Raw genomic sequence first — 17,483 nt, 5'->3', positions numbered from 1 at the left:
GGAACGCTGTTGACTTCGCGTGTGTCATCCGGCATGCTTTGGGCGGAACGGGAATGGGAATTCTTGAGTCAACTCTCAAGTTTATTCCTCACGCGACAAGAGCACCATGGCACCCAAGAAGAAGGCTGCGCAGGCTGACAAAGGACGTGTCGAGGATGAGGTCGAGGAGCCGCTTCAGGCCGTGGTATGTATCCTTGCGACAAACATGTCTGCGCCGACTCTGACAGGCACAGATTCTCGCAGACTCATTCGAGACCCGCTTCAGCCCTTTCACGCTTCAACGCCCTCGCGTATGTACACGACCTCTAGATGCAGACGAAACCAGTCTAAAAAGAACTACAGTGTCTACTTCCGTTGGCCAACACTCCCTTGATCGAATACACCTTCGAGTTCCTGGCCAATGCCGGCGTGGATGAAGTCTTCGTATACTGCGGCGCCCACACCGACCAAGTCGAGGAATATGTTCAGCAATCAAAATGGACCTCCAACGTGTCTCCGTTCAACAATGTCGAAATTCTTCGCTCCACATCGAGCTCGATCGGTGATGCCATGCGCGACCTGGATGCGCGCGCCGTCTTGACTGGCGACTTCTTGATCGTCTACGGAGATGTTGTCAGCAACTTGCCCATCGAAGCCGCAATCGCCGCCCACCGCCAACGCCGCGCCAAAGACAAGAACGCAATCATGACCATGGTCCTCCGCGAGGCTGGAACTGTCCACCGCACGAAGATGCAGCGTGTTTCGCCTGTCTTCGTACTCGATCCTACAAAGAATCGTTGTCTACATTATGAACAGATGCGACCCAACCAGCCCTCGCACTTGGTCACGCTGGATCCGGATATCCTGAAAGAGCATGACGAAGTCGAGATCAGAGAGGACTTGATTGATTGTGGTATTGATATTTGCACACCCGATGTCCTTGCCCTCTGGAGTGACAACTTCGATTACGAGGCTCCAAGAAAAGGCTACCTTCACAGCGTCTTGAAAGATTACGAGTTGAATGGCAAGACTATTCATACACACATCGTCGACGAGCACTACGCAGCCAGAGTTAAGAACCTGAGAGCCTACGACGCCGTCACCAAGGATATTCTGAGCAGATGGGCATACCCGATTTGCCCTGACAGCAATCTGGTGCGTGATCAGACTTACAGGCTTACAAAGGGGAATGTCTACCGGGAAGAAGGAGTCGTATTGGCAAGATCATGTCATATTGGCGCAAAAACCGTCATCGGTCGGGCAACAGCGATTGGAGACGGAAGCGAAATCTCGAACAGTGTCATCGGCAGGAGGTGCATCATCGGTAGGAACGTCAAGATCAGCGGCGCATACATCTGGGATGACGCTTCGATTGGTGATGGCACAGTGGTCAAAGACGCCATCATTGCAAACGAGGCTTCTGTCGGCAAGAAGTGCAACATCAAGCCTGGTGCCTTGCTCTCGTATGGTGTCTACATCTCGGACGGCATGACGGTCGATTCTAGAATTACAAAGATGAAGCGCGAGTCAGGTTACGAGCAAGATGAGATCATTCGAGGGGAGACGAACAAGGAAGTCGTAGGCGAAAAGGGAGAAGGCTTCGAGTACGAGACGTCCGAGGACGAGGACGAAGACGACCAGGAGCACCACAGCCTGCACTCAGCAAGCATCTTCAACATGCAAAACCAATCGGCCGAGTCAATCTCAACTCTCAACTCGGAAACTTACAGCGAGGAATATGAAGACAGAGCTCAAAGGGGATCTAGATCCCAAAGTTTCGGCTCCATTGGATCTGTTGATTCCGAGGACAGTAGAGCTGGCCGTGAGGCTATCGACTTCCACCACGACGCAGCAGCAAGCATTTACGATTCATTGCAAAAGGGCGACGAAGCAGCCAACATCCAGCTCGAACTTACGGCACTGCGAATGTCAGCCAACGCGTCACCACACATGGTGCGTCGCGCAGTGGTGGCAGCATTCATGAAGCGCATGGCAGGCCTGATAGAGGAGGGACTCACACCAGCACAGGCGGCCAAGAAGACGATATCGACTCAACAAATGCTGATCGAACGTACCATGTTTGACCGTGGCGATGCTTATGAAGAAAAGGTTGATCAAGTCGACTTTTTGCTGCTTGTACAGGCAGATGTATGCCACCGTGCAGATGGAGAGAAGATCATGCTTCACGTGTGCAACGAATTGTACATGGGCGATGCGCTAGAGTTTGAGGGAGTGATGCAGTGGTGGGCAGATGAGAAGAACGAGGCCAGCGACGAGTTGAAGCAGGTCAAGCTTGCTATGGGTCAGTTTGTGGATGCCATCAAAGCGGCCGAAGAGAGTGAAGAAGAGAGCAGCGAAGAGGAGAGTGAGAGCGAGAGCGAGGAAGGGAGCGACGACGAGTAGTTTAAAGTGGCACGATACCCATGAAATACAATCTCTTGAATATAGGCAAATGCAAACGCAACTGCACGAGACGGATTGAACAGTGGTGATGCACGTGAAAGAGGTCAAAAGGCAGTCGCGAACAAAGAGCATCGAGTCTCTTGGCGTCATTACGTGGAATGTCTTAAAGCCGGGAGCAGAAAGTCGCCAGTTTAGGCAAACAAGATGGGTCTCGGTCCTTGAAGCATATCAACGCCTTTGACGCACATGTGAATCAGAGTGCAGGATCAGAAGTGCAGGCTGCCCAGTTTCCGACATTTCTCTTTCAACTCAAGTCACTTGTCAAGGCGGACGGAAAACAGTCAGCCGGCTCAGTCATAGTCATTTTCACCCACGCTCACACGCCAATCGCTGCCCCTCTCCACACTCCGACAACACCTCGCTCACTTCCGTCATCAAAACGGCTTTGGCGACCCTCTCGTCGCCACATATCGCAACCACGCCTCCCGTCACCCGCAAACGTAAGCTGCTGTCGCCGGACACGGCCGCGAAGCAGAAGCCGAAGCACCACCACCACCACCACTCGTCTGACCCTGCCGTCGCCTCTATCCCCTCCGTCAGAGCCGACTCTCCCTCCGCCAAGCACTTGGTTGCCGACGCCGCTGAAGATAAGCCCGCCGCCTCGCCCGACCAACTGCCCGCTACCCCTCAGACCCTCAAGGGCTCCGTCAGAGCCATGGACTCCGATGACGATCTCAACAGCGGCGCCTCGATCAACAGCGACGTCGACTTTGACGAGGACAGCAGTGACATCGACTTTAACGATGGTGACTATCTTGTATCATTTAGTTCGTCCAGACACTCTTGCTAACACTGCCATCACAGACTCCGACATCGAACTAAACGACGACGAAGACATCGGCTTTGGCTCACAAGACAAAGACTTGAAGCCGCAAAAGAAGGCGTACCAGGTCGACTACTCCGTCTACAGCCCACAAGACATCCAGAACCAACAAGATCGCCAAATAGAAGAGGTCTCCAACATCCTCGGCCAGCCACATGAGGCAACCGCCATCCTCATGCGCTACATGCGCTGGAACAAGGAACGTCTGATCGAACAGTACATGGACAAGCAGGAGGACGTCTTGGAAAAAGCTGGTCTTGGTCACCATGTCGGCGGCCCGCCCAGCCTGGAGGTCATCGATGGCTTCATGTGTGAGATCTGCTGTGACGACACTCCCGGCATGCGGACGTTCGCCATGAAGTGTGGCCACCGCTTCTGCGTCGATTGCTACCGTCAATATCTGGCACAGAAGATCAAGGACGAAGGAGAAGCCGCCCGCATCCGCTGCCCAGGCGAACAGTGCAACAACATCGTCGACTCGAAGAGCTTGGAACTACTAGTCACAGAAGACCTCAAGGACCGATACCACGAACTCCTCACACGAACGTACGTTGACGACAAGGACAATCTTAGGTGGTGTCCTGCCCCCAACTGCGTCTACGCCGTCGAATGCCCGGTCAAGCAAAAGGAGCTTAACAAGATCGTCCCGACTGTCAGCTGCGATTGCGGTCACAACTTCTGTTTCGGTTGTCAGCTTAACGACCATCAACCCACCCCCTGCGTGCTTGTCAAGCTGTGGATGAAGAAGTGCGAAGACGACTCAGAAACAGCAAATTGGATCTCAGCCAACACAAAAGAGTGCCCCAAATGCAACTCAACCATCGAGAAGAATGGTGGTTGCAACCACATGACCTGCCGAAAGTGCAAGTACGAATTCTGCTGGATGTGCATGGGTTTGTGGTCCGAGCATGGTACGAGTTGGTACAACTGCAACCGTTACGAAGAGAAGAGTGGCCACAACGCACGCGACGCTCAAGCAAAGAGTCGCGCATCCCTTGAGCGCTACCTTCATTACTACAACCGCTATGCCAACCACGAGCTCTCCGCCAAGCTCGACAAGGACATCTACCTCAAGACCGAGAAGAAGATGATGCAGCTTCAGTCGACATCAGGTATGTCATGGATTGAAGTCCAGTTCCTCGAATCGGCGTCGCAAGCCCTTCAGCAATGCCGTCAGACTCTTAAGTGGACTTACGCCTTTGCTTATTATCTGGAACGCAACAACTTGACCGAGATCTTCGAGGACAACCAGAAGGATCTTGAGATGGCTGTCGAAGCCCTCAGTGGCATGTTCGAGAAATCTACAGATCAGCTTGCTGCTCTTAAGGTCGAGATGATGGATAAGACGACTTACTGCACCAAGCGTCGCATCATTTTACTGGATGATACTGCGGACAACCTGAAGAAGGGTAAGTGTTAAACCCAACCTCCTCTCTCTATACTTTTACTGACATCTGTGATCAAGGCAACTGGACGTTCAACGTCGACGAAATTTCCGAAGAATAGTCTTCTTGTCCATAATCTTTTACGACACCGCATTCAAAGGCAGCACACACACACATGGGGAGGGACCGGCGCTCTTTTCACAGCCATTGCTGGAGTAATAACTGGGTTGTTTTTCTATATTCGTTCTGTTTCCAAATGATTCACGTGGGCATAGGGCAGGGGTCAAGGAGTTTTTTTTATTTCGCTGAAGCGTTTCGCATCCGCGTGGGTTTTGTACACTCGCGCAGGCAACGGATTTCTCTCGACGAAAGCTTTTGACAAGCATACTTTTTATCAGAAGCAGTTATAGAAATGTCTATCTCCTACCTCCTCATGTCATGCTACTCGTCATCTTAGATGTAGCCTGCGTCTCACACCATGCAATGCGAGTTATATGCTGTATAGAGAACTGAGCCCCAAGTGAACCTTCTCTAACGATCAAGATTGGAACAGCAATATCACATGCGATCTTGGAGAAACACCTTCTATAGATCTCCCCGGCTACACCTATAATGAGAGGTGAAGGATGGGTCTCGAAGTTCAAGTTTTAAAAGTGGAGATCGGAAGTGAGGCATCTACTCACGGTCTTTTGAGCATACTGGCCCTCTCTAGCTATTGTACAATTCTTGGTTCGAACAGGTCGGATATGGCAAAGCGGACACAGTCCACGGTGAGTAATGTATCGGGCATTTTGTCGCTGCGGAAGCGGCGTCGATGCTTATTGCCAGGATGATCGACTTCCTGGTAGCTGTCTGGATGAACGAAGAGGAAGATGCGCGATAGGAGATGGCGATATGAGGCGGCGGAGAAGAGCTTCGAGGTTAATTAATCTCAACGACCTGAGGTTCTTGGTTGGCAGGTACTCGCAGGCGCGCTGCTTGAGCTCAAGTGGAAGGGCGTCCATGTTGGCACGAGGACGCAAAGCCATGTCGTATGCTCTCTTGTGATGCGTAATCGAAGGTGCAATAACTTCGTCAGACTTGATATGTGAGAGAAAGCGCAAAGTGATGGGTTGCTTGGAACGTGGGTAAGAATCCAAGAGGAAGGAAATGAGGCAGCGGCGAAGTTGTTCCTTTGAGAAACTGGGTGAGACACGCCAATAGCTCGTCAATTCGACAAAAGTGCTTGTGGGAGCCCGAAGTTGTTGTCGTTGTTCACGTCGTCGCGATGTGGATAAGACGCTGTTACCTCCACTCAATCGTTCGGGCGCTCACTTTCGATCGACCTCTGTGCCTCGACCCTTTCTCCTTCACAAAGCTTCTCTATCGCCTCTCGATCGTGCGTCACCTTAGTGTGGCTCAATCAAAATGCTCCGAGTCGGAAAGTCATAAGTAATTTACATTGCCAGCCGCCGTCATAACATTCATGGGGCCAATCTTCCAAATACCTAGCACACGTAGTGCATCTAGAGAGGCAGCTTCTTGTGCTTCCACTGTCTGCTGCCACCTGCACCATACATCGCTGCACCTTGTCCAGAGCCCTTGATTCTGTACTCGTGAATGCAAAGACCTTCCAGACCAACAGGTCCTCTGGCATGTACTTTGTTCGTGCTGATTCCGACCTCGGTACCGAAACCAAAGCGCATACCGTCTGACATTCTTGTGCTGCAGTTCCAGAATTTGCAGGCACTGTCGACACCGTTGCAAAAGCGGTCGGCAGTTTGTTCAGAAGATGTGAGGATAGCGTCTGTGTGATGAGAGCCGTGCATGTTGATGTGCTCGACCGCCGCATCGACGGCGACTAGCGGGTCTTCGGTTCTAGGAATGGTCTTGATGGCGAGAATGAGGTCGAGGAACTCAGTGTCAAAGTCTGACTCGCCGGCATCTTGTAGCATAACGGCTTCGTGTTTGTCCAATGTCTCTGTAAGGACAGCCTTTGATTGGGGATCGCAGCGCAATGAAACACCCTTGGCGAGAAGAGCTGATGCCACACCGGGCAGAATAGTCTTGAGTGCATCCTCGTTGACCAGCAGTGATTCTAATGAGTTGCAGGCTGCGGGGTAGTCTGTCTTTGAGTCCACAATGACGCTTGCTGCCATCTCAGGCTCAGCATCAGGGTGAATGTAGTAATGGCACAAACCATCGGCGTGACCAAGAACGGGCATGTGAGCCATACGCTGGCAGTGGCGGACAAGCTCATTGGATCCGCGAGGAATGACAAGATCGATGTACTGGCTGAGTTGGAGCAGGGGGTCTACTGCATCTCTGGTTGTGACAAGCTGGATTGAGTCGTTGGGGACCTTTGTGCTTTCCAGTGCCTTGGAGATGACTGTGGCGATTGTCTTGAATGATTCTGTTGACTCCTTGCCTCCTATACGACCGTTAGCATAAGCCAATTTTTCGAATCTGGAAAAACGAACCCTTCAAGATGGCAGCGTTTGCTGACTTGATAGCTAACGAAGCAATGTTTGCAATGACCTCAGGACGAGCCTCGAAAATGATCAACAAAACGCCAATGGGACATGATTGACGTTGCAGAATAAGACCATCGTCCAACTCTGTACGCATATCCACTTTTCCAACTGCACCTGGAATCAGCAAATCGCCTCCCATCAAATCTCAAAAGTCCAACATACCAGGATCATCCAACCCCTTGACATCCAAAATGCCCTTCAACATATCCTCAAACTTGCCGGGTCTAGAAAGATCCAATCTCTTCAAAATGCTCTGGCTCAACTCTCCATCAGCAGCACTCTTTGTCGCAATCTCCAAATCACGAGCATTGGCATTTAAGATATCAGACTTTGCGGTGGAAAGTGCATCGTGAATGGATTGGAGAGCAAAGTTTCTGTCTTCGGTCGAGAGAATGGCGAGGGTACGCGAAGAGAGCTTTGCTGCTCTTGCGGCTTCCGAGGGTGAGCCGTTTGTGAGAGACATTATGTGCTGGAATCCTGAGGAGTGGTCGAAAAGGAAAAGGAAAATGTCAAATTGTTTGCTGCAATGGGATGTCTCAAGATGGGTAGATAATCGAGTCACAGCTTGCCAAGCATCTCCGACTTTCGCTGTGTGTTTCGACGGAAGAGGCGACAAAAGTATTGACCAATGACTAGAAGATAAGTCCAAACCGTGATAGTCGATGATATGAGACTCGCTCGATTCTCAAGGGAACTGAAAACAACATACATATACAAGAAAGGTACACTTCGCTGGCTCGCTCGATGATGAACTTTGACGAGATATACACGATTGATTCTGTATTCTTGTCTGGTTGGTCCTCATCATGAAGCATGGTGCATGAACTCGCATATGTGAACAAGACTCGCCTCTGCTTAGGACTATGATAACTGAGCTGTGGTATTGATAAGATCTCGTAACTTCATCGTGATAGTTGAAAGGCCAAACACTGTTAGATTGACCTTCCTAATCTCCACTCCACGCTCGTGCTCGTGTTTCGAAGCCGCCATTGACCCAAGGATTGTTCTTCGCGACAGTTGGCGTAATAGAAGTAGGTGTGAAGCCGCCTCTCTGATCAACAGGGCTAGAAATGGAGTTACTACTCTCAGATCTCGACATGTCGTCGCTCGGCCGTGAAGCAGTCTCGTTCTCATCGGTGACAAGGCGTACGCCAGCGTATTTGCGCTTCATAGCTTCTTCTCTTCTCTCCTTCTCACCGCGTATGCCCTCGACTTTCCTACGTTCGAGGTCGGACACTAGGTTCTTGAAGTAGACTTCGGCGGCTACTGTTTGACTGTATGCGAGTGGAGTCCAATCGTAGGCATTCTTCGCAGTTGGATCGGCGCCTGCAGAAAGGAGGATACGGAGGGCTTTCAGGGAGCCTGAAGCTGAAGCGTGATGTAGGGGGGTGTCGCCGTGGTTGTCACGGCCATCGGCCGGGGCGGGGTACTCGGGGTGGGACAATAGCAATGATACTAAAGGGGTGGACGCAGGGTTTAGGCATGCTAGCGCGAGCTGTGGAGCGTATTGTCAGCGTGTGGTATGGAGAAGGCGAGCGGATGGTCCATACGGCATCAAGACCAGCCTTGTTTGTGATTGGGATGGAGCGTGGGAAGCGGCTGGCGAGGAGGAAGCCGACCTCGACATTGCCGTGCCGCGCAGCTAGCATCAATGGTGTATCCCAGTCGGCATTGCGCGATGTTTCGGCGTCTTCATGTCCAGCATCGACGAGGAGTTCCTACAACATAGAGTATTGGCCATTGTGCTCGCTATGACAGTTGAAGCGCCGTTAGATGCGCCGGGTAGAGATGCTCACCACTATCTCTCCGAAGCCAGCCTGCGCCGCAAGGTGCAGACTCGTGTTGCTCTTGTCCTGGAAGTCTGGGTTTTGTATCAAGGCAGGGTTGGAGCGAATGATGCGTTTGACCAGCAAAGCATCGGATAAGAGTATCGCCCTGCGAAGTCGAGTCGAGGCGTCTATCATGCTTGCAACTGCCCTGTCGAACTCGCTCTCAGACCATGGCGTCAAGATGTCCAACTGTCTGCGCCGGCATGTAGTAGTTGATGCTGTATAAACAAGCAGATAGCTATGTTTGCTGGAGGTGGGTCATGTTTAACTTCTGGCGCCGCCGCTTGTCTCGCGCAGCCACGGCGACACGAGCAAACAATGCGCGTCATCGGCTGCCTGCATGTCTCACGTGCCATACTCCTTCGCTCCTTCCACCTTGAGATTATATTTAACCACAGCGATCATCTACAACCCATTGTCCCTCTTGCCAGCCATTGGAGATGTGTTTAGGGTAAGATGGATTTCTTCGTTCATGTGGCTATATATACATAATCCTTTCCCCATACGACGTTACAAATCTGCTAATCATACAAACCATTCGAGACCTCTCTATTCAGAGACGACTCTTTCGCGAGCAGGAGCCTCAGCAGCAATAGCCTTCTCCTCGTCGGCTTGTTCGACTGGCTTAGCTGGTGCAGTAAATTTCTCAAGCTCGTTCATCTCTTCTTCGGTATCGTTGTACTTGCTGTAGATGACCCAGAAGATGACACCGGCAATGAAGCAGGCAATGCAGAGGCCAACGTACATCCAGAGGAGCTTGGGATCAACTGCTGTGGGCGAGAGTGCGATGCCGAGAGCCGAGCCGAAAGCACTGGTCAGGAGGAAAAGCGACATGATGAAAGATTTCATGCTTGCGGGTGCCCTAGATAATAGTCAGCATTGTTTCAAGCTTCACAATGTTGGAAGGAGGCTACGCACTTGGTGAAGGCGTACTCTAGACCAGTGATAGAGGCGAAGATCTCAGAGAGACCAATCAAAAGGTAAGCAGGGGCCTGGATGGCGACGTGGACGTTGTTGGGTGCGTATGTTCCATCGGGCAGCAGACCGGCCTCGCAAGCACCAGGAGCGTCGTAGCAAGGTCCAGTCTTGTAGATGAGCTTCTGAACACCTGCAGCGTAGGCCATGGCAGCTGCACCGAACATGAAGCCAAGAGTGATGCGAGTGATAGGCTTCATCTGGAAGCCGAGCTTGCCGAGTGCAGGGTAGAAGAAATAGTCCATGATAGGAATGAAGATGATGATGGTGATAGGGTCCCAGTTCTGCATCAAGTCATTTGGGATACCGTGGAGCTGCATCTGGCCAGCCTGGGAGATGAAGTTGTTCAGCATCTGAGAGTAGACGACCCAATAGATGGGGAAGAAACAGAAGACCTTGCAGGCAACGAGGGCACGCTTGACCTCCTCGACGAAGATGCCGTCCCACTTCAGATTGTACTTCTTGCTTCCGGCGAATTCCTCCTGGTATTCAGGCTTGGCAGCGTTCCAGTTGCCCTTGTTCATCATGGCAATCCACATGACCTTGCAAGCCTTGGGAATGACAGATCCAGCAGGTGCTCTTACCTTGTACTTGGACTTTCCAGCAACCAGAACGGCAAATCCGACAAGGAACATAAGGAAAGGAAGCAAATAAGCAGGCCAGAAACCGATGTTGGCCTCAAGCTCAGTAGTGGCGATAGACGACAGAGAACCGATGTTGATCATCATGTAGAAGATCGAGTAGATTCTCTGGATGGTCTTTCCGGGATCCACCACAACGCGCTCTCCACTCTTCAGGGTCTTGACAAATTGTCTGGTGTTTTGGTACTGCTCCGCGATCAGAGGCGATACGTTTGACTTGATGCCGCCTGTGCCAATGCCAATGATGATCATAGCGGCGATGAGACCTCCCAAAGATGCGCCATTTTCGATAGCAACCGGGAGCGAAGTCAAGAACAAGATAAGGTTGCCGAGGATGTAGATGAGAGCGGAGTAGAAGATAGTCCAGTACTTTCCGAGATATTGGTCACTGACGATAGCACCAAAGACAGGGCTTCGAGTAAATATGTCAGTCATGCTCAAAGTCATGGTGTGAGTTACGATAAGGCTTACCATACATAGCACCAGAATTGGAAGAAGTCGGTTAAGCCAGTAGCTCCGGTTTGTCCAAGACCAATGGCTCCGGGTACTCTGCCGCCATAACTGTTCTCAATGTAGTTCTGGAAGGGACCAGATAGACCGTAGTAGGTGAATCTCTCGCAAAGCTCGATGACGCAGATGATGAATGCGGCCCAGGGAAGCTTGTCGGAAACCTTTCGTAATGTGCGTCTTTCTTCCTCGGTTGGCTCTTCTCCATCGTTGCTGAGACTCGCAACTTCTCCATGTTCCTCGTTGGGGTATTCGGGCTTCGATAGTTCCATACCGCCAGCCATGTCCTTGTGTTCCTTCAGGCGGGGCTCGACAGCGGTCGCATGCAGCCTTTACATGAAGCATCAGCAATTGTTTCCGATATTGCGACTGCCATCAGTGCCACGCGACAGATGAACATATGTCTCTCAAGGTCGAAACTCAAGAAGGCGTCATCCTCATACAGCCGCATTTTACTCAGGTTATTTCAGGTCCTGCTTCTTGTCTGGTTGATTGATAGAACGAAAAGACATACTCAGCTGCAGATGATTCGTGATCCATGGTCGGACGTTAGAATGTCAAGCAAATACAAGCAAAGAGGCGTGGGGCTAAGGAACGATAAAGAGGTATGAGGCGCGACGGGGGCTCACATTTCTTTTAATGAGTACCTACTCAGCAGCGCTAGGACAAAAATTGCACCCCAGTGAGTAACCCTCTGATGACGGCTGTCTTTTGCCCATCAATGCCCGTTAACGCGGTCCACTCTGCCTCCCTGACCGGGCCGGACGAGGGAAAGAATGACCCATGTGTTGAACGGAGCCATTCTGCAGTCTGTACTCGGTCGCACTGGGGTAGACAGAGGAACAGAGCCAATGGAGAGGCGGAAGTCGCGGTTAGCGGTGCGAGGGTCGAATTTCGACGACGTAAAAGTTTCCCTCCAAACACGAACGAGCTACGTTCTGGAAAGTAAAATTGGTTCACAGTCACGATCGCTGCCGAGTCCCGTGGTGTAACCGAAGACATTTCTGTAGACATCGGTAGAGGCCGACAACGTTTCGACACGCGAGACCTGGCGAGACGTTCGTGAGGTCCATTTATGATCGACTTTGCTCGCTAGATTTGTCGCTGAATTTCTTGCTTCTTCAATCTTCCGTTCAGGCTGTTCGGCTGTCATCACCAGCAAGGTGTCGACGATGAAGTGCAACCTTTGAGGTCATTATATCATCATCATCATCATTTGACGTTGACAGCGAAGCAAGTCGTCGAAATGTCGTGTTGTGTGCCAAGATTTGAGCCAAGCCTCTTTTGTATATTGCCAAGGCGGCCATTTACAGGAGAGAAATGCACTGTTAAGAGCAACGCACCTCATTTGAGGCGAGAAGAGGCCGCGGATGGGAGAACGCAATGCTACAGGAAATTTTCGGGAGCCCGATCATGGTGACCACGTCGTCAGAAAACGTAGTGACATCTCATCGTGCTAGACGACTGCGAGATGAACCTGTCAAGGTTCAAGAACTAATTGAACTCGTAGTAGTGATCACCGAGATACTCACGGGCCCTGCTAAAGGCGGGCACATGGCAACACGACATACAGGCGCCTGAGCTCTAGCACCACGCCGGCCCCTTATCTCCAGTGAGGCAATGAGGGAGACATTCACCTGTGGGAAGGCAAAAACACATGTCAGACAAGGAGAACACCAAGGAGATCTTAATTGAGTTCCAACAACTAGCTGCCCTCCAAAGCAGGTACTCTAACATGCAGACTTATTTTCGCATCCAATCAAGCGGAAATCTTGAGCACTGCTCTACCAGGGAGCTTGCCTTGATCCAATAGCTGCAGGAAGCGATCCACATCCTCCAAAGTGCCCTTCGTGAGTATGGGTCGGACCAGGCCACGGGCCGTGAAGTCAAGCGCCTCTTCGACCTCCTTCAAGGTGCCTGTGACACTACCGACGATGTTCAGTCTCTTAAGAACTAGCGTCAAAGGTGATGCTCCGGCAATAATGGTCTCATCCTTGGGCAAACCAACCGCAACAACCGTACCACCTGGGCGAAGGAAATTCGGAGCTGATCCATAGGCCTCCTTCGTCGCGGCAAAGACGATGACACCATGAGCTCCAAAGGTTGTAAGTTTCATCACCTCAGCTGCGACGTCCTTGCAGGTAAGGAAGTCAATATAGTGCTCTGCACCAAGTTGCTTGCAAAGCTTGCCCTTATCATCGCCGCCATCAACAGCAATGATCCTCATTCCCTGCACGTTTTTCAGTATGCCGGCCCAAGTATCACACGATGGCGAGTCTTACCATTGCCTTGGCGTACTGCACGGCAAGATGGCCTAAACCACCACCAGCGCCCGGGAGAACGATCCACTGGCCTGGACGGACAGCACTCCGCTTACAAGCTGTATATGCCTAAAAAAAAACAGTAAGCACATCTCCGAGAGGATAAGGCCGACACGACAAACCGTTCTGCATCAAGTCAGCATACGTTACTGATCTAGCTTGCGAGCGGGATGACTTACACTCCACCACACAGAATGGGGCCTGCCTCTTCGTCTGATACCCCCTCCGGCAGCCTGGTAGCGTAACGGGCATCTGTCAAACAGTACTCCGCAAAGGTACCTGATCACTACATCAATGCTGTCCTCGAGCGGCTTAATAACGTTACTTACCTTGGATCGAGAATCCAGAGTTGAGTTGTTTAGGGCATTGTAACTCATCTGTGCCATTTGTGCAGAACTCACACTTTCTGCACACACTAGCGACCCATTTGACACCTGCGCGATCTCCAATGCTCCAGAGGTCCTTGACGTCGTCGTGAACAGCAACAACTTCTCCCGCTCCTTCGTGGCCAGCAATACCGCATGTGTCAGGCGTCATACGGAGTCCCTGCGTAGCCCATTCGTCGTAGATAAGCGACTTATCACTTCCACAAAGGCCAGTCCAATTAATTTTCACGAGAATCTGACCAGGAGCTGGCTCCTTGACTGGGACATCTTTGACTGGTGCTGTGGACGATTTGCCCTCTCCCTGCTTCACGGCGGCTTTTTGACTGGTAGGAAGACCCATTGTTTCGGTAGTGCAATGCTTAGTGGAACTCGTACATGAGTCCTGTGATGCCAGCTCTTATATACACATCACCAACAATACCCCGCACTAGCTCCCCGCACCCCTTCCAGGAATAGACGTTACTGGTCCTACAAGAACGGTAGTCGGGACTCCCATTATCGGGAGTCAACTTGTAGTGCCATGAGGGTCACGAGTGCTAAGCGGACCAGTGTAGGGACTAAGAATATCGCGGGGTCAGTCGGGCTTGCGGGACTCTCGCGAACTCTCGCCTCCTTGGCGTGTCACGACTTGGTAGATCCCTCATCCGAGGTCCTACACGGAAGGTTTTCCTCCTGGAACGACCGTATCTATCGGAAGATGCATGTGATATTCATGGGGGCGTATCCGAAGTTGTCTAAGAGCTGGTATGGCTTCGGCATTCTCCTGCCTATGTAACGGTATTGCGATGGCAGACCATACTAGACCGAAAGAGGAATCAGCAAGTATCTTTACGACTGAAATACTTGCTTTGAAGCTTTGCAGTCTCTCTTCTACATTTACCAGCCATCATGAAACAGATATCGGATGCGAATACTCAAGGACTGCAATGTGCGTTTCTGGTGGTGCGACCCTGGCTACCATACAGTTTGAATCAAAAGAGATAGTATCTGGGCCTTGGCCTTAGAGAGTCCATCCAGTTAGTGCCGCTTGGGAAATACAGCGAAGTTGATTTTGTAGAGATTGATAGCAGTTCCGTAGGTACTTATCACACGACGATACGAGATACACAACTTAGCCAAGATCATGCCATAGTTGGCCTAGCCCCCTGTCTTCTGCCTAAGAGGAAGGCACGATTTTGACTTTCCGCTGTCTGTGTTCCAAACCATGTGCGATCACAGGGTATCAAACCTCGCAGGTTGTGATTGCTTGCTTGCTATAAGGTATGAATGTCGCAAATCCAGCAGCACTGGTGACCGCATATGGCCAATGGCTGTGTTGGACAATGCAAGGACAGCACATCAATGACTACTCTACACAATATTGGCATCCATCGTGTCCTTCTTCTTGACCCGGTTCCTCTCTACATCATGTTACAACGTCAGGTTTACATCCTTGTCGATTCAAAACCGCAAATGCGTTTCGCCGAAAGTCAATTTCTGATGTGCAGCGCCATCTCCAACCCCGCCTGCCCCCGGCCTGCGGCGTGCCTATCTCAAACGAACTCTCGTCGTACGCACAATAAGACATAAATCCCAAGGTTTGGCAAGGGACACTCGATGTCTCTCTTTTCCTACTCCCTGTCTTGATACATCCTGCTTTATATAACTCTGCTACGACTTCAAGACTACGTTTGCTGCGCGTCGTTATCTCTTTCACGCTCACTATGTGGTCTTATCTCTTTCTGACTCTTTTTGTCGTTCAAATTCATGCGATATGGCCCATCCCGTCCAACATGTCGTTAGGAGAGAGAGCGCTGTTTCTTGATCCCAAAGTTCGATTCATCTACAACGGTGCCGCACAGGTAGCAACACCCCATTCACAACAGGTACCATTCGAACACGATCTTAACCACTTTGTGTCACAGTATGGGTCATACGATCATCAGAATGCATCGTCTCAAAATATCATCTCTACAGCCATCAAAACAACTACTCAGACTCTGTTCGAACAAAACTTCATCCCTTGGAAGTTCCATCCTCGTCACTCCGACTTTGAGCCTGCGATCAATGCCTCTTGCACATACATCAAATCCGTCCGCCTTGAGCAAAGTGGCATCGATTCGGCAAACGTCGCAAAGCCCCTAGCCGGTGAAGTCGACGAGTCGTACTCATTATCTATGAAGACTAATGGTCAGGTTACCATCACCGCGGCCTCATCTGTCGGTATCGCTCATGGCCTAACTACCTTCACCCAGCTGTTTTACAAGCATTCGAGTGGGTCCGCGTATACACCATACGCCCCAGTCAGCATTACAGATGCCCCGAAGTTTCAGCACAGAGGCCTGAACATGGATGTCTCGCGCGTCTGGTATGCGCCTGCTGACATCACTCGCATGATCGATGCTCTGGCGTACAACAAGTTCAACCGTCTGCATCTGCATATCACGGACGCCCAATCCTGGCCACTTGAGATTCCAGCGTTACCCATGCTGGCTGAGAAAGGCTCGTACAGAGAGGGCCTGACTTACAGTCCTCCAGCCATGGCGTATATTCAAGATTACGGTGCCTCTCGGGGTGTTGAAGTGATTCTCGAAATCGATATGCCAGGCCATACCTCATCTATCGCCTACTCATATCCCGAGCTGATAGCTGCGTTTAATGAGAAGGATTGGTCGACTTATGCTGCGGAACCGCCGTCTGGTACACTGAAGCTGAACTCGTCAGCTGTGACGGAGTTCCTTGATACACTTTTCGATGACTTGCTGCCACGAGTCTTGCCGTACTCGTCGTACTTCCATACCGGCGGTGACGAGGTCAATCTGAACGCCTACAACTTGGACGAAACTGTCAGATCGAACGACACTGCAATCCTTCAGCCATTGATGCAGGCCTTTGTCGATAGGGCTCACGCAAAAGTGCGAGCTGCTGGCCTAACTCCTATTGCGTGGGAAGAGATGCTCTTGACCTGGAACCTGACCCTTGGATCCGATGTTGTCATCCAAACTTGGCAGAGCGATGAAGCAGTTGCGCAAACCGTTGGTAAAGGCCATAAGGCGCTCGTCGGAAACTACAACTATTGGGTAAGCTTGTTCAACTCAGCTAACACTAATTCGTCGGACTGACACATGACTATTAGTACCTTGACTGTGGTCACGGCCAATGGCTTGACTTCTACCCTGACGTTTCCCAGAGCTTCTATCCTTACTACGACTACTGTGCGCCTTTGCATAACTGGAGGATGATGTATGCATACAACCCGCTAGAGGGAGTGCCTGCGAATCTTACACACCTTGTGCTGGGCGGAGAAGTCCACATCTGGAGCGAGCAGACAGATCCCGTGAACGTCGACAGGCAGGTATGGCCACGCGCTTGCGCAGCGGCCGAGGTTCTCTGGAGTGGCGCCAAAGATGATCAAGGTCAAAATCGTAGTCAAATCACGGCAAGTCCAAGATTGAGCGAGATGCGGGAGCGTCTGGTCGCAAAGGGAATCGGCGCCGAGCCCATTCAGATGCCATTCTGTACGCAAAACGGCACTCAATGCGCTCTGTGATTTGTTTGTTCGGATATTGTGTAGATGGCAGGGTGTGGAGGTGAGGGGTAGAATAATGATATTAGAGTGTGTGACGCAAAGCAAGAGCGAAAGACTGGCTGCTAGGCTCAAAGCGGTAGTGCTTGCGACTTA

The 17,483-nt window shown here is 51.2% G+C and overlaps 8 protein-coding genes across 8 annotated transcripts; 4 read left to right on the top strand and 4 right to left on the bottom strand.

Annotated features, from left to right (window-relative positions):
• Positions 1–79: 79 nt before the first annotated feature.
• Positions 80–2,426, top strand: AUEXF2481DRAFT_35428 (uncharacterized protein). The gene is made up of 3 exons (XM_013492682.1): positions 80–184; positions 234–290; positions 343–2,426. The coding sequence occupies exons 1-3, from the start codon at positions 107–109 to the stop codon at positions 2,380–2,382; spliced, it is 2,175 nt and encodes a 724-aa protein (XP_013348136.1). The 5' UTR covers positions 80–106; the 3' UTR covers positions 2,383–2,426.
• A 314-nt stretch (positions 2,427–2,740) lies between these two features.
• On the top strand, positions 2,741–5,099 carry AUEXF2481DRAFT_181174 (uncharacterized protein). Its single transcript, XM_013492944.1, has 3 exons — positions 2,741–3,188; positions 3,247–4,674; positions 4,731–5,099. The coding sequence occupies exons 1-3, from the start codon at positions 3,098–3,100 to the stop codon at positions 4,769–4,771; spliced, it is 1,560 nt and encodes a 519-aa protein (XP_013348398.1). The 5' UTR covers positions 2,741–3,097; the 3' UTR covers positions 4,772–5,099.
• A 1,056-nt stretch (positions 5,100–6,155) lies between these two features.
• Positions 6,156–7,626, bottom strand: AUEXF2481DRAFT_1011 (uncharacterized protein; the record flags this gene model as incomplete). The annotated part of the gene is made up of 3 exons (XM_013492398.1): positions 6,156–7,060; positions 7,110–7,271; positions 7,326–7,626. The coding sequence occupies 3 exons, from the start codon at positions 7,624–7,626 to the stop codon at positions 6,156–6,158; spliced, it is 1,368 nt and encodes a 455-aa protein (XP_013347852.1).
• A 483-nt stretch (positions 7,627–8,109) lies between these two features.
• On the bottom strand, positions 8,110–9,127 carry AUEXF2481DRAFT_1010 (uncharacterized protein; the record flags this gene model as incomplete). Its single annotated transcript, XM_013492397.1, has 3 exons — positions 8,110–8,658; positions 8,714–8,881; positions 8,960–9,127. The coding sequence occupies 3 exons, from the start codon at positions 9,125–9,127 to the stop codon at positions 8,110–8,112; spliced, it is 885 nt and encodes a 294-aa protein (XP_013347851.1).
• Positions 9,128–9,541: 414 nt separating this feature from the next.
• Positions 9,542–11,399, bottom strand: AUEXF2481DRAFT_45704 (uncharacterized protein; the record flags this gene model as incomplete). The annotated part of the gene is made up of 3 exons (XM_013492774.1): positions 9,542–9,854; positions 9,911–11,020; positions 11,080–11,399. 3 exons carry the CDS (start codon positions 11,397–11,399, stop codon positions 9,542–9,544), a joined length of 1,743 nt encoding a protein of 580 aa, XP_013348228.1.
• Positions 11,400–12,781: 1,382 nt separating this feature from the next.
• AUEXF2481DRAFT_35422 (uncharacterized protein) lies at positions 12,782–14,439 on the bottom strand. The gene is made up of 4 exons (XM_013492681.1): positions 13,766–14,439; positions 13,618–13,715; positions 13,398–13,505; positions 12,782–13,345 (listed from the first exon to the last, which is right to left on the bottom strand). The coding sequence occupies exons 1-4, from the start codon at positions 14,160–14,162 to the stop codon at positions 12,875–12,877; spliced, it is 1,074 nt and encodes a 357-aa protein (XP_013348135.1). The 5' UTR covers positions 14,163–14,439; the 3' UTR covers positions 12,782–12,874.
• Positions 14,163–14,943, top strand: AUEXF2481DRAFT_35421 (uncharacterized protein). The gene has a single exon (XM_013492680.1). It carries the CDS (start codon positions 14,569–14,571, stop codon positions 14,824–14,826), a length of 258 nt encoding a protein of 85 aa, XP_013348134.1. The 5' UTR covers positions 14,163–14,568; the 3' UTR covers positions 14,827–14,943.
• A 379-nt stretch (positions 14,944–15,322) lies between these two features.
• On the top strand, positions 15,323–17,381 carry AUEXF2481DRAFT_35419 (glycoside hydrolase family 20 protein). Its single transcript, XM_013492679.1, has 3 exons — positions 15,323–15,663; positions 15,727–16,881; positions 16,938–17,381. The coding sequence occupies exons 1-3, from the start codon at positions 15,595–15,597 to the stop codon at positions 17,349–17,351; spliced, it is 1,638 nt and encodes a 545-aa protein (XP_013348133.1). The 5' UTR covers positions 15,323–15,594; the 3' UTR covers positions 17,352–17,381.
• Positions 17,382–17,483: the final 102 nt, after the last annotated feature.

Source organism: Aureobasidium subglaciale (assembly GCF_000721755.1).
Source record: "Aureobasidium subglaciale EXF-2481 unplaced genomic scaffold scaffold_1, whole genome shotgun sequence".
NCBI lineage: Eukaryota > Fungi > Ascomycota > Dothideomycetes > Dothideales > Saccotheciaceae > Aureobasidium > Aureobasidium subglaciale.
Note: the sequence above shows the minus strand (reverse complement) of the source record. Positions and strands in the feature narration are given on the sequence as shown.